Source organism: Labrus bergylta, chromosome 18, assembly GCF_963930695.1.
Source record: "Labrus bergylta chromosome 18, fLabBer1.1, whole genome shotgun sequence".
NCBI classification, from domain to species: Eukaryota; Metazoa; Chordata; class Actinopteri; order Labriformes; family Labridae; genus Labrus; species Labrus bergylta.
In genome coordinates, this window is record NC_089212.1 from 4,526,486 (window position 1) to 4,552,559 (window position 26,074).

At 38.3% G+C, this 26,074-nt stretch overlaps 2 protein-coding genes across 2 annotated transcripts; both read left to right on the forward strand.

Annotated features, from left to right (window-relative positions):
• Positions 1 to 4,766: 4,766 nt before the first annotated feature.
• LOC136177027 (G-protein coupled receptor family C group 6 member A-like) lies at positions 4,767 to 12,215 on the forward strand. The gene is made up of 6 exons (XM_065947781.1): positions 4,767 to 4,958; positions 5,046 to 5,343; positions 6,053 to 6,853; positions 7,937 to 8,140; positions 8,233 to 8,350; positions 9,192 to 12,215. The coding sequence occupies exons 1-6, from the start codon at positions 4,792 to 4,794 to the stop codon at positions 10,115 to 10,117; spliced, it is 2,514 nt and encodes an 837-aa protein (XP_065803853.1). The 5' UTR covers positions 4,767 to 4,791; the 3' UTR covers positions 10,118 to 12,215.
• Positions 12,216 to 15,922: 3,707 nt separating this feature from the next.
• LOC136177022 (G-protein coupled receptor family C group 6 member A-like) lies at positions 15,923 to 23,464 on the forward strand. The gene is made up of 6 exons (XM_065947760.1): positions 15,923 to 16,095; positions 16,184 to 16,481; positions 17,194 to 18,024; positions 19,124 to 19,327; positions 19,420 to 19,537; positions 20,384 to 23,464. The coding sequence occupies exons 1-6, from the start codon at positions 15,929 to 15,931 to the stop codon at positions 21,307 to 21,309; spliced, it is 2,544 nt and encodes an 847-aa protein (XP_065803832.1). The 5' UTR covers positions 15,923 to 15,928; the 3' UTR covers positions 21,310 to 23,464.
• The last annotated feature ends 2,610 nt before the right edge of the window (positions 23,465 to 26,074 follow it).

Consider the following 26,074-nt stretch of genomic DNA (forward strand, 5'->3'; position numbering starts at 1 on the left):
CTTTTATACGAACCACGTCCATGTTCGACAAGGCGTGGGGAGCACGACGAGACCCAATCCAAAGTCATCTGAAAGAGGTGAGGAGAGGTGGGTATGGAGTCATTAGAGCGCCAAAATAAATAAAGGGCCAACAAGTCAGTATATATAAAAAAAAAAAAAAAAAAAATGAATTAAACAAAATGATATAGCCTATGTAAGATGTAGAAAGAGAATTACAAGTATGCTTACACAAGTTGAAAAGGAAAATAAATTTAGAAAACAATTAAAATAAATAAATAAGCACTTAAAGACAAAAAACAAAAAGTGGAAAAAAATAAACATTTTCATTTAATTTGTTGAATATGTCCCGACATTTAAATAATTTCCAGCAAATTAGTTATTTTCTCGTTTTATTTTACTAGTATTTTATTGGTATTATTATTATTATTATTATTTATTTCCTTGAAATGTCAATAAAAGCCTGTGCAGGAAGATCACACAGATGCAGTTGAAAAATAAATAAAGCTTGAGAAACCAGCAAATAAGAAAAAAAATAAAAAATTAAGGAAAAATGAAGTGATACAGATAAATAAATGACAATGTATAAAATACCAAAATGAACAACATTAATAAGAAAGGTTTCCAGAAAAGGAAATTACATCCTCAAATTCGGCAGAAATACACGCAGAATAATTATTTTAACAAAATATTAAATGTTCAAAAAAGCTTCATATTGTTTACATTTTTATTCTTCTATTACAAATCCTCTTCCTATTTCCACAATAACTGCCTTCTTTTGCAACTGTATTCTGCTTTTTCTATTTCTTTGATCTCCTATAACATACTGGTTTTTATAATATATGATATTTGATACAAACTCTACCTCGACCAGATATATAATTACATTTTGATCGGTGATATTGGGCTAGTCAATCTGATATTGCTTTTGAGTGTATCACACTGTCTTCATCACTTTCATAATCCTTTTCTGTAACTTAATGTCAGTAAATACTAATACTAGCCTACCTGTTTAAGAGGTTATAAACTTATTTGCAAAAATGTAATAAAAACTTTTGTTATTATAAATTTAGTGAACGGTGCAAACTTTATTGTGACCCAAACCAGAAGCGTTTTAAAGGCACATGATCTACACGTAGCACACTGCCCCCTTGTGGATCGAACTGCAAACTGTCCCACAGTGTTTCTCTTCTTCTAAATCTTATAGACTGGATGTAAATTCTGCCATCAGGGGGCTTTCAATCAAAACAAAAACAAAAGATGATGTTGAGGCTGGCGGGGAATCATGAGAGCGATTCTCTCTTTTAATCCACCTCAACACCCCCAATGGAAAAAAACTCAAAACGGGCAAAACAGACCTGAGGATGAGACTATGTTTACAGACGAGCTGATGTATGTATAAGTTTAATTTACATTACGCTTTTATCACAGCAGCACATAAAGCAACAGTACGGCAGCTTTAAGTAGCAGGTCCCACTTCTGTATGAATGAATGAATGAATTTTAATTTATTATTGTGTCATGCATGCATTAGCATGCCCAGCCCACAAGGGCTTACAAGACACCAATATAAACACACAAACAGACCAAAAACCAAAAGTAGATGCCAAACAATACTAACAATATAAACCATCCTGGCATTTCCTCCAGGCTTTAGTGACAAAAGAGGCCAACTTATAAACATTGAAAGTAAACAAACATTCCATCCTGACATCGTCATTACTCCAAAACACTTGAGGGTCTCAAGCAAACATTTCATCAAAAAGAGGTACTCTCAGTTCCTCATAAAAGGGACACTACAAAAGAAAATGAGATTCACTCTCCACTTCTCCTAAATCACAAAGTTCACAAATTCTCTGTTCCTCTGGGATATTTTTAAATCTGCCAACTTCAAGTGCCGAGGGAAGGATTCCTGTCCTTAATTGAGCAACCAAAGATCTTTGATTTCTTGCTAAGTTTGCTTTAACATATAATTCGGTATCATAATTATACTTTATTTGGACTTATGTTCGTAATTTAGGTTTTAACAATATTTCATTTAACCATTTTTCATTGAATACAACAAGTAACTTTTTTCTATTCTTATTTACGCTGCATGATAAATTATTTCTATAGATAAACTGTAAATCTGCTTCTTCAAAGACAGCATGAAGCTCTGCAGCCCATGGAGAGTTCTGAACTTTACTCCAGAGAAAAACTTTCTTGTTGATCCTGTCATCAGACATAATAATAAAATGATTCCACAGTCTAATCATGTCGCATTTCCTCCTTATTATACCAGGAATCCAACCCATGTCACCCTGAGCAGCCAAAGAGGGAACAAATCTATGAATGCCCAGAAAACAACAAATAGCTCTGTTTTGTACTGCATCTGAAATTCTTCTTTCTTTAAATCCCCATACCCCAGCAGCATAATTCAAAATGGGAGAAACACATGCATCATACAGTTGAGAGTAAGTAGAATAACCAAGGTCTTTACATATTTTTAATTTGTTAACAACAGCCCCCAAAGCTCTGCTAGCTGAACTAGCAAGGAGTTCAATTCCATTTTCATAATTCATATATTCATCAAGTGGAAATCCCAAATATTTATACACAGATACAATTTCTAATGGCATATCCCAAAAAGTAAAGCTTTTTTCACTTGTTGGGACAGCCTTTTTTTCTAAAATGAATTATCTGTGTTTTACTCTGATTCATTGAGAGCCTCCATCTGCAACACCAGGTCTTAACTAAATTTAACATAGTTTGTAAATCATCCTCCGATTCAGCAAGCAGAGCAATATCGTCCGCGTACAACAAAGTACCCACAGTTAAATCATTCAAATGTATACCTAAATTAGCATTCTTGATTTCAAGTGCCAGGTCATTTATATATAGAGAAAACAAACTAGGGGACAGGACATCATCCTGTTTAACACCGCTTGATAGAATTTACCATCCACACCTGCTTTTAAGTTTTAAGGCAAGCAGATCTCTATTTACCCAATCAAAAGCCTTTTGGAAATCCACAAAACATACGAAAGTCGATTTATTTTCTGCAATTCTTGTCCTGACAATTGTTGAAATTGTGTGAATATGATCAATGCAGGATCGATTCCTTCTGAACCCATTCTGTTCATCAACTAAATATTCCTCTGTTTCCAGATACTGGGTCAGCCTAGCATTCAAAATACTACTATACAATTTATACACTGTGCTAAGAAGGCTGATTCCTCTTTAATTGAGTGGTATCCTAGGGTCATTCTTAGATGACTTTGGGATAGGTTTGATAATAGATTTATACCACGCGTAAGGAACGATACTGTGTTTAAAACAAAACCTAAACAAACAGAAAAGCATGTTTAAAAGAGGAGGTGATTTTAATACTTCATTTGGGATCTCTTCCACACCTACTGCTTTTTTCAGCTTAGACTTATTTATAGCAGTTTTCACTTCTTCCATAATTCAAAAATAAATTTGGTGAATAGTTTTCTCCGCCCATATTTCTCTCTAAATCGTCCTTTGGTTTACATGCATCTTCAAGATAAGCATCTTCAACAATTGGTGGAATATTACTTCCTGAAAATAAATCAGCAAAATCTGTCTTCCACTTTTTAATTACAAACTCTTTCCTGCATTCCAGGACATCATTGCTTAGGACAACCTCCATAGGTATATTCTGTATTCTCCTTGGGCCTAATTTATTAATTTCCCTCCAGAATTGTTGTGGATTACTGGTTTGTAAATAGTCTAATCTCAAGAACTGCCCTCTACTAAAGTTCCTTTTGTAATTTTCTCTCAGTTGTTGTTTCCTCACTGGATCATTACATCGGAGAAAGTTCTTTTCAGCTATTTTTCGTTCATTCCACAGTTTTTGGAGCTGAGAATTCCAGTAAGGTTTAGAACATCTTGCTACCTGCTGAAATTTGTATTTATTTAAATTTTTGGGTTGACATGTTTCCATTTCTAAAATCATCATATCACAGAACTCATTATACCAGCCATCAACATTATGTTGTGTACTTTGACAGGCTTCAAGTTGTTTTATCAACTCTAATCATGCAAATCGACCACCACTGTGGTGCACCACTGTATGTAGCAGTCTTTGACATATAGGCCTAATATCCTGGTTCAGTGAATTGTTAATTGATTTTGATATTTCAGTGTAAAAGTTATACATATTGTAGCCTATCTTTAAAGGGGCACTGTGGAGTTTTGGTAAAGAAATGTGAAAGTTGGAGAAATGTACAGATTCTGTGGTATATGTTCATAACTCAATACACAAACTGTCCACAGAGGAAAATGTGTTCCCTGGAACACTGTTTGAAAAAAAAAAGCTACGAGAGAAGTTGTGGAGGGGGGTCAGCAACAGTGAACCCGTAACTCTCCTGGTAGCTTTTTAGCTCCAAACAGTGTTCACAGGACCCAGTTTTTTTCTTTGAGTAAAGTTTGTGTATTCAGTTCAGAAAATATAACAGAATTGCTTCACTTCTCCAGCTTTCAAATTTCACCACCAAATCTACATAGTGCACCTTTAAATAAAAATTTTGTTGGAGAAGAAACAGATAGAGGGTTATATTCAACCGTGTCTGAATCTGTTTTGAAAAATTCAAATCAACATGTTATTCATAAAATATTTGTCTTGTATCTGCGACTGTTTTGCATCAAAAAACAGGTTTTGGGGATGCAAATGATTTATCTGACCTCTCACAAGAGGAAGTTGCATGAGAGCAGTAATCCAGGTGTCTCTACATATTGCAGAGAGAGGAACACAGGAATGCACAGATGCACATTACTCCTGTGTGTATCCACCATGTCCTTGCACTTGTTTTTCATAACTTTGTGTGTGTCTTTCACTCATCCAAGCGGGAGAGATGTTCTGCATGCCTACTCTCCTGGGGATATCATCATCGGAGGACTTTTCCCTTTTCACACACAAACTGATAGAAACACAACACATGGACCGTCCTCCTGCAGCGAGTAAGTACACGGCCTCCTTGAAGTCAACTTAAATGACTATAATGTGGTAGGAAAATTGTGGAAATTGAATTGGTTGCTTTTTTGCAGGTTTGAGTTTTGGTCATTCGTCCAAAGTCAGGTGATGATATACGCCATCAGAGAAATAAACCAGCGGACACCAAGGGTTCTTCCCAACATCACCATTGGATACGACATCTACGACACCTGTGGAGACGTCAGCTTCGCTATCGAAGCAACGCTAAAGCTTCTGAAGGATCAGTCAGACCCTAAGAGCTGTTTGGTATCTGAAAACTTTCAAACCAAAACAAAGGCAGTGATTGGTGAAGAAGCTTCTGAAGTGTCGATAGCTGTCGCACGGGTTGTTGCTTTGTCCTCAGTCCCCCAGGTTTGTCTTTTTAAGTTCTTCAGAATGATTCTTTCTCTGCCTTACACTCTGCAATAACTGAAACATTGAAAAACTCAAAGCTCGCATGAAATGGTTATACCTGACCAGCAAACTTAATAAAGTAAGTCATATTGCACCAATTTATACATGAATTCACAAGGTCATTTTTACAACTGCACTCTGTCTTTCCATTCTTCATATTCCCAAGTTGAAGTCAAGTTGTTGGAAAGTTCAACTGCTGCTGCTAAAAGGGTTCTGTCTTTAAGCTGTAGTCCATTTTGCAAATAGTATAAAAAGAGATGATCTGATATTTCATTATCATTTAAACTCTTAAGGAACGATCATTTCCAAGAAAAGAAGAGAGTGAAAATTGGCATAATATATTAAGCCATTTTTCAAGATAAATTGGATGCCCATTGTAGAGGGGGGGGGGGGGGGGGGGGTAGAGGGAGTTGCAGAAAGAAAGAGATGCTTAGAGACAAACAGAGAAACAACAAAGTTCGTCAAACTTAATTAAAATTTTAGAACTCACGTTATAAGGAGATGGCAAATATCAGTCTTCAATGGCTAATGTTGAGATTCTGATATAATCTCAGATTCTAAACAATAACTGTTATTGTTATCATTCTTTGCTTATGGTTTGAAATGCATCATTGTTGCAAGCCGCTTGCAGAACAACGTTAATGTTATTTTTTCCATGCTGCTGCAGATTAGTTATGCATCGACCAGCCAGCTCCTAAGCAGGAAGTTGAAGTTCCCCACTTTTCTGCGAACAATATCGAGCGATGAATATCAGACAAAGGCCATGGCGGAGCTGGTGGAGAAGTTTAACTGGAAAACTGTGGCCATTATAGGAAGTGATGATGAGTATGGGAAGTATGGCAGTGATAACCTTTTCGACCTCTTCAGTGAAATGAAAGATGTCTGTGTTGAATTTCGTGAAATCCTGCCAGGTGACTTTTCCAATAAAAAAAATACCAGCCGACTGTGGAGCATCATTTATAACTCTTCTGCTGAGGCCATCATCCTGTTCACCAAGCTGTCCAATGTTAAAGTCATCATGAAAGAAGCGATTAGAAACAACCTTAGTAGAACTTGGATTGCCAGTGATAGCTGGTCCACCTCTGACAGTATCTTTAAACTCCATGGAATTGAGAGGGCAGGTCAGGTTTTCGGGTTCATCTCCAAGAGGAAAAAGGTTCCCGGTTTTAAAGACTACGTCCTCTCAAAGTTCAACGGAACCACAAACACCATCCTGGAGCATTTCCTGACACACAATCCACTTTGTACTAAACAACCTGAGGAGAACAGTGAAGCAAACTGCTCGATACAAAACAGTCAACAATGCTCCAACCGAAGTCTGGACCTGAGATGCTTGGCAAATCACATCGACCAGGATACATCATACAATACCTACGTAGCCATTCAAGTCGTTGTTGAGGGTCTCAGACGCCTGCTGAAGTGTGACAGTCACGGCTGTGGACGCAGTGCCGATTTCACAGCCTATGAGGTAAAATGGAATCATCCAGCTCACATATTTTGCATTCTTACCATTTAAAGCCTTGAATTTGGCAGTTGCCATTTTGTTTTGTTTCTTCCAGAAGTGACCATAATTTGAGATAAGTTACGTAAACATTGCTATATCTCTTTCTTGGTAGACAACTTTATCAAATTGTAAACGACAGGTTTCCTTAAAGCATGATGTGTAAAACGACTATTGGTTGAGACTAAAATGTTTTATTGTTTTTATTTACTGAGGTCAAATTCAAGTAAGACATTGAGTCATTTCCTTCTTGTTTTGTTTCCATACGGACACAATTTTAGTAGAGATGCCCCCTGCTGGCCATTGAAAGAATACAGGCTCAACGAGCTTCACGTTGGCTTCTCTTTTAAAACCTAGACGTTCATCAATTTATTTTATACAGTTGGTGGTCATTACAGGAAAAAAGACAGGGACTTTGGTTTAAAAAAAAAAGTTGGCCTGCACAGATAGAAGGGTGGCACTATCTCTTATCTGTTTGGTAACAATAAGGAGAGTTGTAGTAGTTAGAGGTGTATAGAGGTGCTCTAGCTGATCATTGGAGAAGAAACAGTGATCTTAGCTCCCCCTACTGGTAGGAAAAGATACTAGCACCTGTACAACTTTCTAAGATAATATCATGAGTGTTTCATCCATACAACAAACAAACTGTAAAGGCTTCCTGGTAATTCCTCTTGATAAAAAATAGTAAACCAAACACTTTGGTTTGTGTTCACATAATGGGTTCATTACCGAGCTTTTGATGGATCTGTGGGCGTGTTTTGTTTATGTTTGAAGATTCAGACCAGGCTTTTTATTTCTGGTTTCCAGTCCACGTGCTAAGCTACATTAACTGTTACCTGTTGACCTATAGTTATAGACTACTCTTACACTATAAGTATACTTATCTGAAATTCACAGGGAAGGGAGTAGGCTTGTGAACTTGATCACAAAACATCATTTAAATAGACAAAAACAAAGTATTTTTACAGAATCATCTATCTTGTTGAAGCAAATATAACCAAATGTCCTGATTTTACACAGATCAGCTTGTGTTTATGTTTGTTTTCACAGCTTCTTTTGGAAATCAAGAAAGTCAACTTTACTGTGGACACCACACGTATAGAGTTCGACTCCAATGGAGACCCTATAAGTTTAGGATTTGATGTTGTCTACTGGAACATGTCTGCATCAGATATACAAACCATCGGAGAGTACTGGCCGAATAAATGTATCAAGCTTCCAGTTGAACTTGTTGAGAAAATGAGCAATGTGTTGGTAAGGTCATATCATAAACACAATCTGATATTTGTTTCCTGGAAATAAATAAGAAATATCAGTGTGTAATAATTCTGCTTTCTCTTGTAAAGGTCACTGCCTACAACTGCTCTAAGACATGTGAACAAGGACAGGAGCTGAAAATCAAACACAAGAAGTGTTGCTATATCTGTGAACCGTGTGCAGAAGGAGACTTCTCCCCCGGAAATGGTACGTTTTATTTTTTTTCACCTCAAACAGGATGAAAAGGTCTGCAGAAAACTAAACGTTAAAAAGCAGATTTCATTTTGTTTGTTGTGCAAAAACCAATTTACTAGATAAATACGGCAGGAAGGAACACAGGTTCTGTTTGATGCTCATAGCTACAATACCACACAATATTATACAGTAGTTCAATATCATACGGCATGGTAGTATGGAACAATATGATACTATATATGATGTGTCATGGTACGGTACAATACGATACCATAAGGCACGGTACAGTTTGGTACTATAAGGTATAATACAATATGGGGGCGGCCTTGGCTCAGTTGGTAGAGTCGGTCGTCTCAACTGTAAGGTTGGGGGTTCAATTCAAGCTCCTGCGGCACAAGTCAGATGCGCCCTTGGGCAAGACACATAACCCTGTAGTGCTCCCGCTGCTCCAGCAGAGTATGAATGTGTGTGAATGGGATTAGTTACTTCTGATGGTCTCTTTACATAGCATCCTCTGCCATCAGTGTGTGAATGTGTAGGTGTGACATGCGGTGTAAAAAGCACTTTGAGTAGTCAGAAGACTAGAAAGAGCTGTACAAGCTCCAGTCCATTTGCCATTTGATACGGTATAATATCACACAAAATGATACACTTTATTATCGATTGACTGTAAAAAGAAAGCAGACAAAGTTAGAAAACAAGGGGAGACTTTTTTTTCCACAGGGGGTGCCAAAATCAGCGCAAACATAAAGTTCCCCTCACAAGAGAGTTATTGAATTAAAAGATATGAAACAAAACCAACATGTTTGTCCTTTTCTCATGCAGTGAAATGTGCATGTCTTTATCTCTGTAGGTTTGAAGTGTGAAAAGTGTGGTGTGGAGAGGTATTCCTCTCCACTGAAGAATACCTGTTTGGACAAAACTGTTGAATTCCTTCTCTGGTCCAATGCCTTCATCATCATTCTGAGTTGCTTGGCAGTCTTCGGGATCCTCGTCATCGTTGTGTTTGCTGTTCTGTTTACTATCTATCGTAGAACTCCCATTGTGAAGGCTGTTGGCGGTTACTTGTGTTTCTTGGAGCTTCTCTCCTTGCTGGCCTGCTTCTGCCTGACTTTTAGCTTCATAGTAGAACCCACTAAAGCCTCCTGCAGGTTAGGTCTGCCTTTGTTTGGCATTTCCTGCTCCCTCTGCATCTCCTGCATCCTGGCCAACCTGCTCCAAATCTTACTCGGCTTCAACTTTGATTGGAGCAAAAGCTCCTGGATGAAAAAGCTTAATCAGCCAGCATTGATCGTGATCGTTGTCCCTGGGGTCCAGTTGGCACTGTGTGTGCTATGGTTATACTACTACCCTCCCAGTACAGGTGAAACAATATTGGTGAATACCATCCTGAAGCAGTGTACCAAAGGCTCCAAATTGTTCTTCATAGCCATGTTGTGCTACAACTCTTTCCTGGCCCTCATTTGTTTTTTGTTCGCATTCAAAGGCAAAAAGTTGCCCGATTTGTACAAAAATGCAAGTCTTATCTCCATGAGTATGATGCTGTTTCTGATCGTTTGGATCCTCTTCAGCCCCATTTATATCAGCAAATTTGGGAAGTACAAAAGAGCCATAGAGAGCGCAGCCATTCTCGTTTTTAGCTACAGCATCCTCTTCCTTCACTTGGCCCCAAAGTGTTACATCATGGTGTTCAAAAAAGAGATAAATAATGAGAAGGCCATAACCGAGTACATCCGGAAGCATTATGAGCAGAGAGGCATCGCTGTGGTGAAATCATAATCTCACATGCACACAGCTGAATTAACGGCAAAACATTTCAAATTGAAATACAAATCATTGAAATGTGGAGAATATGGAAGTATACGAGCTAGACAGGAGAGAAGTTTGGAGTTTTTCATCTCTGTTTTCGTCAGTTTTTACTTTTTATTTCTTCAACATTTAACTGTATTCTCAACATCGGATTTATCCATGTCATTTTGACTTTATTGTTAAAACTTTCAGCTCTTCATGTTTCATCTCATTCTCCACGTTTGAATTCATTCTCATTATTTTGGCTCAATATTTCATCTTTATTAACAACATTCAACTCTATTCCCACTATTTTTTTCTCTACCTCTGTCTAGACAATCCTCCCTCATTCTCAACAATCTGACTTCATTGTTGACCTTTGTGCTTTTTTTCATTAAGGTAATATTCTTGACATTTCAACTTTATTCTCAACACTGCATCTCAATTCTGAAATTTTAAATGGAAAAAAAAAACAGATTTCTAATATTTTCTTCTATACATATGTAAAATTGTGTTTTTAAATTGAATTGAATTATTGTGTAGATAACTCAGCTTTGCTACAAGCAGGCAGATTCTGTTACCATTGTACATTTGTTTCTGTCTTCATGCTAAGCTAAGCTATGCTATGCTAAGCTAAATTTACCAGCATCATTCTTGATGTGTGGCAGATGGATGAAGTCTCATCTAACCTACAGGTTACTACAGGTTTACTAGTGAGTGTCACTAAATACTGTTTGTGCAGAGTATTGCTTCTGTCTGACCATAAAATACAATTTACTTAAAATCTGCTGCTGTATCATGAGACTCTTAACTTATGTTTCTCCCTTATCAAAATATGAAAACAATTAATTAATGGGACAAAACCTATACAGGTTGAACATACAGTATGTGTTTGTATGACACCTTTTACCTCCTTTACTTTTGCTTTGTAGATATTGATCTTTGTGCGTGTTGGCAGTCGTAAACAAGCTTATCAGTTTTACATTTCTAACCAAATAGCCTTCAGGTTGTGTCAGACACTCGGACTAAACAGATCATGAAAGCACGGGTTGTTTTGTTTTTTGCTGCTTTTAACTTTATCTGATTTTTCTTTTCTTTTGTATTTGATAATGGTATATTATTTGTCTTATGCTTCATAATAAAGGACACTGTCAAATGTTTTCTTTAGTTATGGGGGATGTTTAGGTAAAAAAAAAAAAAAAGGGAACCTTTCAACAATCCTTCTGTTTTGGGTCAGGATGATGTTAGGCACTTCAAGCAGGCATATGAACAGTGCCTGATGAGTGGACAATCTCATTTCCCCCACCTCTGATTGTGTTGCTTTAAAGCCAGATGGTTGGTTGTGTTTTTCTGTCTGATGTGATCTTTGTTTTTAATGTGCTGTAAACCAGTTTTAACTGAGTCAGGTCCGTTTAACTGTAACTTCTGTAATGTTACTTTTAATATTTCCTGTATTATGAAATGAAATGGACGGTGTATGCTTATGAATAGACATAAGAATGTTTTTGATTTTAATAATCTATAAATGTCTGGAAGCTTTTTCAATAAAATAATTAATTAATAAGAATTTTAATTCTACATTGGTGTAAAAAAATCAACACAATGTTCAACTGTGTTTGTGTAACGCAGAACTCGAGTCACACTGTAACAGTTCAGGCAGAAATGTTTAAACCAGTTCCTACTGCGGCACATCGTGCTTACAGAGCGTCGTCTTGAAATTCTGTCCCATGTAAAAAAAATAAAAAACACAGCAATAATTCGGCTCTGCACCTAATGTTTTATTTATTAAAAAAATACAAAACTTCAAAAAGTTTCCATAGGAAAGCGTTATGACGTTGCAATCTCGTCTCTTTCGTATCCATTTCAAACATGTGGTTAAACACTGCTCCTTATTATTATCATCACGAACAGACTTCTTGCCTTCTACAAGTTACAAAAAAAATAAAGACAAAATAAAATAAGGAGGAGAAGAGGAGAGGTGCACTCCCACACTAAGAATTTTCTACTATTGTGCTCAATAGTATTAAATGATTAGCATGACGAACCCTTCACCACTTGGACTATTGCTACAGTTTCAAGTGTTGTGAGTCTTATGGTGATGGGAATCCTTCAGCAAAGTAGTTGTGATTTTATTTTATTTTTTTACAAAGAAACAGTTCCTGTTTCAGAACATGTGATTTTCATAAACTACAGTACTCTAGGTCTTACAGTCGGACTCCAAAACGAGACTTCAGTAAAACGTTCAAGTACAGAGTCGCCCTGTAACCCTCCGCCTAGAACACTAAAGAGTGTGATCCAGCCTCATCACTTTGAGGGTTGATCCAAAGCTTCCATACAGAACACAGAAATGTGTGCAACAATATGCCCCTCTCATTCTCCTGTCAAGTAACTGGCCTTGAAATGTCACGGTTTACATATGGGGAGAAGAAAAAAAATAGAATAAAAAAGGAAACTTCTCCAGTAACTGATAACAAAAAGATGCAAGATGTTGATAACTGTCGTGTGATGTACAGTACTCATTTAAACCACATGAGCCTGGAAGGGCTTCGTAGGCATCTCCAAGCTGCTCTCTCTGCCACAGCAGGCGGGCACTTCAAACAAGCTGGACTCCTCCGCAGGAGCTGGTATGCCTTAGGAACAGATCTGCTGTACTTGTTGCCTGTAGATAACAAAAACAAAAAGTTAGATTGTCTACCATTGGACGGCTTGGCAGCCTTTCTAGATTCTTCAAATCTACCTGCCCTCAAAAGGCTTGAGTGCAATCTCACAAGCTAAAGCTAGTTGCTCAAAGATTGGGGAAAAAGGTAGTATTTTATTGGTATTATTATTATTATTATTATTATTTATTTCCTTGAAATGACAATAAAAGCCTGTGCAGGAAGATCACACAGATGCAGTTGAAAATGAAATAAAGCTTGAGAAACAGCAAATAAGAAAAAAAAGAATTAAGGAAAAATTAAGTGATACAGATAAATAAATGACAATGTATAAAATACCAAAATGAACAACATTAATAAGAAAGGTTTCCAGAAAAGGAAATGACATCCTCAAATGAAAACGTCAGCAGAAATACACACAGAATAATTATTTTAACTAAATATGAAAATGTACAAAAAAGCTTTATATTGTTTACATTTTTATTCTTCTATTACAAATCCTCTTGTCATGATTTGTTCTGTTTTGTTTTGTTTTTCACAGTTGGATGGTTTTTGTCTTTTGGCTCTCATTGTTGTTCTGGTGTTTCTTAGTTTTTCATTCTACAGTGTCTTCAGTGTTTCATGTATTTATTTTGTAGTTGTCCTCAGTGTTTCTTGTCTTGTGTTCATTCCTTCCTCTGTGTGATTGCCCTCATTGTCTTCACCTGTGTCATTAGTCTCACCTGTGTCTGATTACCCCTGTGTCTATTTAGTCTCTGTGTTTCTTCTCGTCTGTGTCAGTTCATTGTATGTCATAAGTACAGTGTAGTTTGTTTGTCTATGTCATAATTTCCAGTCTTTCCTCGTGGCTCCTTGTTTTGCCCCTCTGGCTTTTTGTTGCACATTTTTGAATCAGTGAGTTTTCTTTGCCTTCGGCATTTTGTTAAAATAAATTATTTTTTTGTTAATTCTGCATCTGGGTCATCTTCTTGGTTTTCTCGTTCCGTGACAGAATGAACTGACCATACCATGGACCCAGCAGGATTATTTTCTTTGGAATTGCGTGAGGTTACTTATAACCTCACATGCCTAAAAAATGACTTAAAATATGCTTGCTGTAGCAAGGAAAGACTGGCAGCCATTTCCACGGATCAAGAGGAAATTCTTTCAAGACCATGGTTCAAACACTTACTCCCTGAGTGGACTAGAGACTTTTTCTCTACGCCTGCTTCACTGTCCTATACCTCTGAGCCTGTTCGTCCTCAGCAGCCGGTGAACCAACCCAAGCCTCGGCTCATGCCGCAGCCCAGGCCTCAACCCAGGCCTCGGCTCATGCCGCAGCCCAGGCCTCAATCCAGGCCTCTTTATCCATTTGTTCTTGTTCCTGTTCCAGCAGAGTGCTGTCTGCCACCGGTTCCGGCGGAGCGCCATCTGCCTCCTGTTCCTGTTCCCGCAGAGCGCTGTCTGCCACCAGTTCCGGCAGAGTGCTATCTGCCCCATGTTCCTGTTCCTGTTCCGGCAGAGCGTTGTCTGTCCCCTGTGCCTGTGTCTGCTGAGCCACATCTGTCATCGGTGCCTGTATCTACGGAGCTGCGTCTGACTCCCCTGTCTCAGTGGGAGGCCCTGCCCACTCCTTTGACTCCTGTGTCTGCGTGGGAGGCCCCGCACACTCCTGTTCCCTCGTCGGAGGTCCTGTCGACTCGTGCGCCCTCGTCGGAGGTCCTGCTAACTTTTGAGCCCTCGTCAGAGGTCCTGCTAACTTCTGATCCCTCGTCAGAGGTCCTGCCGACTCCTTCTCCCTTGTCGGAGGCCCTGCCGACTCTTGCGCCCTCGTCAGAGGCCCTGCACACTCCTGCGTCCTTGTTGACCGTCCTGCAGACTCCTGCGTCCTCGTCGAAGGCCCAAATGTGACCCAAACCAGAAGCATTTTAAAGGCACATGATCTACACGTAGCACACTGCCCCCTTGTGGATTGAACTGTAAACTGTGCCACAGTGTTTCTCTTCTTCTAAATCTTATAGACTGGATGTAAATTCTGCCATCAGGGGGCTTTCAATTAAAACAAAAACAAAAGATGATGTTGAGGCTGGCGGGGAATCATGAGAGCGATTCTCTCTTTCAATCCACCTCAACACCCCCAATGGAAAAAACTCAAAACGGGTAAAACAGACCTGAGGATGAGAATATGTTTACAGACGAGCTGATGTATCCAAGTTTAATTTACATTACGCTTTTATCACAGCAGCACATAAAGCAACAGTACGGCAGCTTTAAGTAGCAGGTCCCACTTCTGTATGAAGCGGTCTTTGACATATAGGCCTAATATCCTGTGTGGTACGATATACATGTTGGATTATCTTTTTACAGTCTATGGTCGTGACTGTCAGAAACTTCCTATTACAGCTATAACATGAAGGATTTCTCTGCCTTTGATAACTGTTGAAAATATGTGTTCATGTCTACTCAACAACAAAAAACATATTTGACGTTCAGTGAATTGTTAATTGATTTTGATATTTCAGTGTAAAAGTTATACATATTGTAGCCTATCTTTAAAGGGGCACTGTGGAGTTTTGGTAAATAAATGTGAAAGTTGGAGAAATGTACAGATTCTGTGGTATATGTTCATAACTCAATACACAAACTGTCCACAGAGGAAAATGTGTTCCCTGGAACACTGTTTGAAAAAAAAAAGCTACGAGAGAAGTTGTGGAGGGGGGTCAGCAACAGTGAACCCGTAACTCTCCTGGTAGCTTTTTAGCTCCAAACAATGTTCACAGGACCCAATTTTTTTCTTTGAGTAAAGTTTGTGTATTCAGTTCAGAAAATATAACAGAATTGTTTCACTTCTCCAGCTTTCAAATTTCACCACCAAATCTACATAGTGCACCTTTAAATAAAAATGTTGTTGAAGAAACAAAGAGGGTTATATTTAACCGTGTCTGAATCTGTTTTGAAAAATTCAAATCAACATGCTATTCATAGAATGTTTTTCTTGTATCTGCGACTGTTTTGCATCAAAAAACAGGTTTTGGGGATGCAAATTATTTATCTGACCTCTCACAAGAGGAAGCTGCATGAGAGCAGTAATCCAGGTGTCTCTACATATTGCAGAGAGAGGAATACAGGAATGCACAGATGCACATTGCTCCTGTGTGTATCCACCATGTCCTTGCACTTGTTTTTCATAACTTTGTGTGTGTCTTTCACTCATCCAGGCGGGAGAGATGTTCTGCATGTCTACTCTCCTGGGGATATCATCATCGGAGGACTTTTCCCTTTTCACACACAAACTGATAGAAACACAACACATGGACCGTCCTCCTGCAGCGAGTAAGTACACGGCCTCCTTGAAGTCAACTTAAACGACTATAATGTGGTAGGAAAATTGTGGAAATTTGAATTGGTTGCTTTTTTGCAGGTTTGAGTTTTGGTCATTCGTCCAAAGTCAGGTGATGATATACGCCATCAGAGAAATAAACCAGCGGACACCAAGGGTTCTTCCCAACATCACCATCGGATACGACATCTACGACACCTGTGGAGACGTCAGCTTCGCTATCGAAGCAACGCTAAAGCTTCTGAAGGATCAGTCAGACCCTAAGAGCTGTTTGGTATCTGAAAACTTTCAAACCAAAACAAAGGCAGTGATTGGTGCAAAACATTCTGAAGTGTCGATAGCTGTCGCACGGGTTGTTGCTTTGTCCTCAGTCCCCCAGGTTTGTCTTTTTAAGTTCTTCAGAATGATTCTTTCTCTGCCTTACACTCTGCAATAACTAAAACATTGAAAAACTCAAAGCTCGCATGAAATGGTTATACCTGACCAGCAAACTTAATAAAGTAAGTCATATTGCACCAATTTATACATGAATTCACAAGGTCATTTTTACAACTGCACTCTGTCTTTCCATTCTTCATATTCCCAAATTGAAGTCAAGTTGTTGGAAAGTTCAACTGCTGCTGCTAAAAGGGTTCTGTCTTTAAGCTGTAGTCCATTTTGCAAATAGTATAAAAAGAGATGATCTGATATTTCATTATCATTTAAACTCTTAAGGAACGATCATTTTCAAGAAAAGAAGAGAGTGAAAATCGCATAATATATTAAGCCATTTTTCAAGATAAATATCTAATAGATGCCCATTAGATAATGTTAGACATGGTAGGAAGAGGGAGTTGCAGAAAGAAAGAGATGCTTAGAGACAAACAGAGAAACAACAAAGTTCGTCAAACTTAATTAAAATTTTAGAACTCATGTTATAAGGAGATGGCAAATATCAGTCTTCAATGGCTAATGTTGAGATTCTGATATAATCTCAGATTCTAAACAATAACTGTTATTGTTATCATTCTTTGCTTATGGTTTGAAATGCATCATTGTTGCAAGCCGCTTGCAGAACAACGTTAATGTTATTTTTTTCCATGCTGCTGCAGATTAGTTACGCATCGACCAGCCAGCTCCTAAGCAGGAAGTTGAAGTTCCCCACTTTTCTGCGAACAATATCGAGCGATGAATATCAGACAAAGGCCATGGCGGAGCTGGTGGAGAAGTTTAACTGGAAAACTGTGGCCATTATAGGAAGTGATGATGAGTATGGGAAGTATGGCAGTGATAACCTTTTCGACCTCTTCAGTGAAATGAAAGATGTCTGCGTTGAATTTCTTGAAATCCTGCCAGGTGACTTTTCCAATAAAAAAAATACCAGCCGAGATCAATACCATCCGAGGTTCGACAACAATCTGTGGAGCATCATTTATAACTCTTCTGCTGAGGCCATCATCCTGTTCACCAAGCCGTCCAATGTTAAAGTCATCATGAAAGAAGCGATTAGAAACAACCTTAGTAGAACTTGGATTGCCAGTGATAGCTGGTCCACCTCTGACAGTATCTTTAAACTCCGTGGAATTGAGAGGGCAGGTCAGGTTTTCGGGTTCATCTCCAAGAGGAAAAAGGTTCCCGGTTTTAAAGACTACGTCCTCTCAAAGTTCAACGGAACCACAAACACCATCCTGGAGCATTTCCTGACACACAATCCACTTTGTACTAAACAACCTGAGGAGAACAGTGAAGCAAACTGCTCGATACAAAACAGTCAACAATGCTCCAACCGAAGTCTGGACCTGAGATGCTTGGCAAATCACATCGACCAGGATACATCATACAATATCTACTTAGCCGTTCAAGTCGTTGTTGAGGGTCTCAGACGCCTGCTGAAGTGTGACAGTCACGGCTGTGGACGCAGTGCCGATTTCACAGCCTATGAGGTAAAATGGAATCATCCAGCTCACATATTTTGCATTACTTATGTGTTGGAGGGCTACCATTTAAAGCCTTGAATTTGGCAGTTGCCATTTTGTTTTGTTTCTTCCAGAAGTGACCATAATTTGAGATAAGTTACGTAAACATTGCTATATCTCTTTCTTGGTAGACAACTTTATCAAATTGTAAACGATAGGTTTCCTTAAAGCATGATGTGTAAAACGACTATTGGTTGAGACTAAAATGTTTTATTGTTTTTATTTACTGAGGTCAAATTCAAGTAAGACATTGAGTCATTTCCTTCTTGTTTTGTTTCCATACGGACACAATTTTAGTAGAGATGCCCCCTGCTGGCCATTGAAAGAATACAGGCTCAACGAGCTTCACGTTGGCTTCTCTTTTAAAACCTAGACGTTCATCAATTTATTTTATACAGTTGGTGGTCATTACAGGAAAAAAGACAGGGACTTTGGTTTAAAAAAAAAAGTTGGCCTGCACAGATAGAAGGGTGGCACTATCTCTTATCTGTTTGGTAACAATAAGGAGAGTTGTAGTAGTTAGAGGTGTATAGAGGTGCTCTAGCTGATCATTGGAGAAGAAACAGTGATCTTAGCTCCCCCTACTGGTAGGAAAAGATACTAGCACCTGTACAACTTTCTAAGATAATATCATGAGTGTTTCATTCATACAACAAACAAACTGTAAAGGCTTCCTGGTAATTCCTCTTGATAAAAAATAGTAAACCAAACACTTTGGTTTGTGTTCACATAATGGGTTCATTACCGAGCTTTTGATGGCTCTGTGGGCGTGTTATGTTTATGTTTGAAGATTCAGACCAGGCTTTTTATTTCTGGTTTCCAGTCCACGTGCTAAGCTACATTAACTGTTACCTGTTGACCTATAGTTATAGACTACTCTTACACTATAAGTATACTTATCTGAAATTCACAGGGAAGGGAGTAGGCTTGTGAACTTGATCACAAAACATCATTTAAATAGACAAAAACAAAGTATTTTTACTGAATCATCTATCTTGTTGAAGCAAATATAACCAAATGTCCTGATTTTACACAGATCAGCTTGTGTTTATGTTTGTTTTCACAGCTTCTTTTGGAAATCAAGAAAGTCAACTTTACTGTGGACACCACACGTATAGAGTTCGACTCCAATGGAGACCCTATAAGTTTAGGATTTGATGTTGTCTACTGGAACATGTCTGCATCAGATATACAAACCATCGGAGAGTACTGGCCGAATAAATGTATCAAGCTTCCAGTTGAACTTGTTGAGAAAATGAGCAATGTGTTGGTAAGGTCATATCATAAACACAATCTGATATTTGTTTCCTGGAAATAAATAAGAAATATCAGTGTGTAATAATTCTGCTTTCTCTTGTAAAGGTCACTGCCTACAACTGCTCTAAAACATGTGAACAAGGACAGGAGCTGAAAATCAAACACAAGAAGTGTTGCTATATCTGTGAACCGTGTGCAGAAGGAGACTTCTCCCCCGGAAATGGTACGTTTTATTTTTTTTCACCTCAAACAGGATGAGAAGGTCTGCAGAAAACTAAACGTTAAAAAGCAGATTTCATTTTGTTTGTTGTGAAAAAACCAATTTACTAGATAAATACGGCAGGAAGGAACACAGGTTCTGTTTGATGCTCATAGCTACAATACCACACAATATTATACAGTAGTTCAATATCATACGGCATGGTAGTATGGAACAATATGATACTATATATGATGTGTCATGGTACGGTACAATACGATACCATAAGGCACGGTACAGTTTGGTACTATAAGGTATAATACAATATGGGGGCGGCTGTGGCTCAGTTGGTGGAGTCGGTCGTCTCAACTGTAAGGTTGGGGGTTCAATTCCAGCTCCTGCGGCACAAGTCAGATGCGCCCTTGGGCAAGACACATAACCCTGTAGTGCTCCCGCTGCTCCAGCAGAGTATGAATGTGTGTGAATGGGATTAGTTACTTCTGATGGTCTCTTTACATAGCATCCTCTGCCATCAGTGTGTGAATGTGTAGGTGTGACATGCGGTGTAAAAAGCACTTTGAGTAGTCAGAAGACTAGAAAGAGCTGTACAAGCTCCAGTTCATTTACAGTTTGATACGGTATAATATCACACAATATGATACACTTTATTATCGATTGGCTGTAAAAAGAAAGCAGACAAAGTTAGAAAAAAAAACAAGGGGAGACGTTTTTTTCCACAGGGGGTGCCAAAATCAGCGCAAACATAAAGTTCCCCTCACAAGAGAGTTATTGAATTAAAAGATATGAAACAACACCAACATATTTGTCCTTTTCTCATGCAGTGAAATGTGCATGTCTTTATCTCTGTAGGTTCGAAGTGTGAAAAGTGTGGTGTGGAGAGGTATTCCTCTCCACTGAAGAATACCTGTTTGGACAAAACTGTTGAATTCCTTCTCTGGTCCAATGCCTTCATCATCATTCTGAGTTGCTTGGCAGTCTTCGGGATCCTCGTCATCGTTGTGTTTGCTGTTCTGTTTACTATCTATCGTAGAACTCCCATTGTGAAGGCTGTTGGCGGTTACTTGTGTTTCTTGGAGCTTCTCTCCTTGCTGGCCTGCTTCTGCCTGACTTTTAGCTTCATAGTAGAACCCACTAAAGCCTCCTGCAGGTTAGGTCTGCCTTTGTTTGGCATTTCCTGCTCCCTCTGCATCTCCTGCATCCTGGCCAACCTGCTCCAAATCTTACTCGGCTTCAACTTTGATTGGAGCAAAAGCTCCTGGATGAAAAAGCTTAATCAGCCAGCATTGATCGTGATCGTTGTCCCTGGGGTCCAGTTGGCACTGTGTGTGCTATGGTTATACTACTACCCTCCCAGTATAGGTGAAACGATATTGGAGAATACCATCCTGAAGCAGTGTACCAAAGGCTCCAAATTGTTCTTCATAGCCATGTTGTGCTACAACTCTTTCCTGGCCCTCATTTGTTTTTTGTTCGCATTCAAAGGCAAAAAGTTGCCCGATTTGTACAAAAATGCAAGTCTTATCTCCATGAGTATGATGCTGTTTCTGATCGTTTGGATCCTCTTCAGCCCCATTTATATCAGCAAATTTGGGAAGTACAAAAGAGCCATAGAGAGCGCAGCCATTCTCGTTTTTAGCTACAGCATCCTCTTCCTTCACTTGGCCCCAAAGTGTTACATCATGGTGTTCAGAAAAGAGATAAATAATGAGAAGGCCATAACCGAGTACATCCGGAAGCATTATGAGCAGAGAGGCATCGCTGTGGTGAAATCATAATCTCACATGCACACAGCTGAATTAATGGCAAAACATTTCAAATTGAAATACAAATCATTGAAATGTGGAGAATATGGAAGTATACGAGCTAGACAGGAGAGAAGTTTGGAGTTTTTCATCTCTGTTTTCGTCAGTTTTTACTTTTTATTTCGTCAACATTTAACTGTATTCTCAACATCGGATTTATCCATGTCATTTTGACTTTATTGTTAAAACTTTCAGCTCTTCATGTTTCATCTCATTCTCCACGTTTGAATTCATTCTCAACATTTTGGCTCAATATTTCATCTTTATTAACAACATTCAACTCTATTCCCACTATTTTTTTCTCTACCTCTGTCTAGACAATCCTCCCTCATTCTCAACAATCTGACTTCATTGTTGACCTTTGTGCTTTTTTTCATTAAGGTAATATTCTTGACATTTCAACTTTATTCTCAACACTGCATCTCAATTCTGAAATTTTAATTGGAAAAAAAAACAGATTTCTAATATTTTCTTTTATACATATGTAAAATTGTGTTTTTAAATTGAATTGAATTATTGTGTAGATAACTCAGCTTTGCTACGAGCAGGCAGATTCTGTTACCATTGTACATTTGTTTCTGTCTTCATGCTAAGCTAAGCTATGCTATGCTAAGCTAAATTTACCAGCATCATTCTTGATGTGTGGCAGATGGATGAAGTCTCATCTAACCTACAGGTTACTACAGGTTTACTAGTGAGTGTCACTAAATACTGTTTGTGCAGAGTATTGCTTCTGTCTGACCATAAAATACAATTTACTTAAAATCTGCTGCTGTATCATGAGACTCTTAACTTATGTTTCTCCCTTATCAAAATATGAAAACAATTAATTAATGGGACAAAACTTATACAGGTTGAACATACAGTATGTGTTTGTATGACACCTTTTACCTCCTTTACTTTTGCTCTGTAAATATTGATCTTTGTGCGTGTTGGCAGTCGTAAACAAGCTTATCAGTTTTACATTTCTAACCGAATAGCCTTCAGGTTGTGTCAGACAGTCGGACTAAACAGATCATGAAAGCACAGGTTGTTTTGTTTTTTGCTGCTTTTAACTTTATCTGATTTTTCTTTTCTTTTGTATTTGATAATGGTATATTATTTGTCTTATGCTTCATAATAAAGGACACTGTCAAATGTTTTCTTTAGTTATGGGGGATGTTTAGGTTCAAAAAAATGAAAGGGAACCTTTCAACAATCCTTCTGTTTTGGGTCAGGATGATGTTAGGCACTTCAAGCAGGCATATGAACAGCGCCTGATGAGTGGACAATCTCATTTCCCCCACCTCTGATTGTGTTGCTTTAAAGCCAGATGGTTGGTTGTGTTTTTCTGTCTGATGTGATCTTTGTTTTTAATGTGCTGTAAACCAGTTTTAACTGAGTCAGGTCCGTTTAACTGTAACTTCTGTAATGTTACTTTTAATATTTCCTGTATTATAAAATGAAATGGACGGTGTTTGCTTATGAATAGACATAAGAATGTTTTTGTTTTTAATAATCTATAAATGTCGGGAAGCTTTTTCAATAAAATAATCAACTTTGTAGAATTTTAATTCTACATTGGTGTAAAAAAAATTAAAAAATCAACACAATGTTCAACTGTGTTTGTGTAACGCAGAACTCGAGTCACACTGTAACAGTTCAGGCAGAAATGTTTAAACCAGTTCCTACTGCGGCACATCGTGCTTACAGAGCGTCTTCTTGAAATTCTGTCCCATGTAAAAAAAAAAAACACAACAGCAATAATTCGGCTCTGCACCTAATGTTTTATTTATTAAAAAAATACAAAACTTCAAAAAGTTTCCATAGGAAAGCGTTATGACGTTGCAATCTCGTCTCTTTCGTATCCATTTCAAACATGTGGTTAAACACTGCTCCTTATTATTATCATCACGAACAGACTTCTTGCCTTCTACAAGTTACAAAAAAAATAAAGACAAAATAAAATAAGGAGGAGAAGAGGAGAGGTGCACTCCCACACTAAGAATTTTCTACTATTGTGCTCAATAGTATTAAATGATTAGCATGACGAACCCTTCACCACTTGGACTATTGCTACAGTTTCAAGTGTTGTGAGTCTTATGGTGATGGAATCCTTCAGCAAAGTAGTTGTGATTTTATTTTATTTTTTTACAAAGAAACAGTTCCTGTTTCAGAACATGTGATTTTCATAAACTACAGTACTCTAGGTCTTACAGTCGGACTCCAAAAAGAGACTTCAGTAAAACGTTCAAGTACAGAGTCGCCCTGTAACCCTCCGCCTAGAACACTAAAGAGTGTGATCCAGCCTCATCACTTTGAGGGTTGATCCAAAGCTTCCATACAGAACACAGAAATGTGTGCAACAATATGCCCCTCTCATTCTCCTGTCAAGTAACTGGCCTTGAAATGTCACGGTTTACATATGGGGAGAAGAAAAAAAATAGAATAAAAAAGGAAACTTCTCCAGTAACTGATAACAAAAAGATGCAAGATATTGATAACTGTCGTGTGATGTACAGTACTCATTTAAACCACATGAGCCTGGAAGGGCTTCGTAGGCATCTCCAAGCTGCTCTCTCTGCCACAGCAGGCGGGCACTTCAAACAAGCTGGACTCCTCCGCAGGAGCTGGTATGCCTTGGGAACAGATCTGCTGTACTTGTTGCCTGTAGATAACAAAAACAAAAAGTTAGATTGTCTACCATTGGATGGCTTGGCGGCCTTTCTAGATTCTTTAAATCTACCTGCCCTCAAAAGTGTAAAATACCAAAATGAACAACATTAATAAGAAAGGTTTACAGAAAAGGAAATGACATCCTCAAATGAAAACGTTGGCAGAAATACACGCAGAACAATTATTTTAACTAAATATGAAAATGGACAAAAAAGCTTCATATTGTTTACATTTTTATTCTTCTATTACAAATCCTCTCGTCATGATTTGTTCTGTTTAGTTTTGTTCTTCACAGTTGGATGGTTTTTGTCTTTTGGCTCTCGTTGTTGTTCTGGTGTTTCTTAGTCGTCATCCCCCCCCCCCCCGATCCGCTGTCTGTATTCAGTCGGCCTCCCGGCCACCTGGCCGGCCACCTGAACTCTCCGGGCTGTGTGCCCTGCCTCCAGGCCGGCCACCTGAACTCTCCGGGCTGTGTGCCCTGCCTCCAGGCCGTCCGCCTGAAGGTCCTGAAGGTGATTACTCATGTGTCTATTTAGTCTGTGTTTCTTCCCTTCTGTGTCAGTTCATTGGATGTTGTAAGTACACTGTAGTTTTTTTTTTTCTATGTAATCATTTCAGTTTTTCCTCGTGGCTCCTTGTTTTTCCCCTTTGGCTTTTTGTTGCACATTTTTGAATCAGTGAGTTTTGTTTGCCTTTGGCTTTTTGTTCAAATCAATTATTTTTTGTTAATTCTGCATCTGGGTCCTCCTCTTAGTTTTCTCGTTCCGTAACACCTCTTCCTATTTCCACAATAACTGCCTTCTTTTGCAAATGTATTGTTTTTTCTATTTCTTTGATCTCCTATAACATACTGGTTTTTATAATATATGATATTTGATACAAACTCTACCTCGACCAGATATATAATTACATTTTGATCGGTGATATTGGGCTAGTAAATCTGATATTGCTTTTGAGTGTATCACACTGTCTTCATCACTTTCATAATCCTTTTCTGTAACTTAATGTCAGTAAATACTAATACTAGCCTACCTGTTTAAGAGGTTCTGAACTTATTTGCAGAAATGTAATAAAAACTTTTGTTATAAGTTTAGTGAACGGTGCAAACTTTATTGTGACCCAAACCAGAAGCGTTTTAAAGGCACATGATCTACACGTAGCACACTGCCCCCTTGTGGATTGAACTGCAAACTGTGCCACAGTGTTTCTCTTCTTCTAAATCTTATAGACTGGATGTAAATTCTGCCATCAGGGGGCTTTCAATCAAAACAAAAACAAAAGATGATGTCGAGGCTGGCGGGGAATCATGAGAGCGATTCTCTCTTTCAATCCACCTCAACACCCCCAATGGAAAAAAAAACAAACTCAAAACGGGCGAGACAGACCTGAGGATGAGACTATGTTTACAGACGAGCTGATGTATGTATAAGTTTAATTTACATTACGCTTTTATCACAGCAGCACATAAAGCAACAGTACGGCAGCTTTAAGTAGCAGGTCCCACTTCTGTATGAAGCGGTCTTTGACATATAGGCCTAATATCCTGTGTGGTACGATATACATGTTGGATTATCTTTTTACAGTCTATGGTCGTGACTGTCAGAAACTTCCTATTACAGCTATAACATGAAGGATTTCTCTGCCTTTGATAACTGTTGAAAATATGTGTTCATGTCTACTCAACAACAAAAAACATATTTGACATTCAGGTTCAGTGAATTGTTAATTGATTTTGATATTTCAGTGTAAAAGTTATACATATTGTAGCCTATCTTTAAAGGGGCACTGTGGAGTTTTGGTAAAGAAATGTGAAAGTTGGAGAAATGTACAGATTCTGTGGTATATGTTCATAACTCAATACACAAACTGTCCACAGAGGAAAATGTGTTCCCTGGAACACTGTTTGAAGAAAAAAGCTACGAGAGAAGTTGTGGAGGGGGGTCAGCAACAGTGAACCCGTAACTCTCCTGGTAGCTTTTTAGCTCCAAACAGTGTTCACAGGACCCAGTTTTTTTCTTTGAGTAAAGTTTGTGTATTCAGTTCAGAAAATATAACAGAATTGTTTCACTTCTCCAGCTTTCAA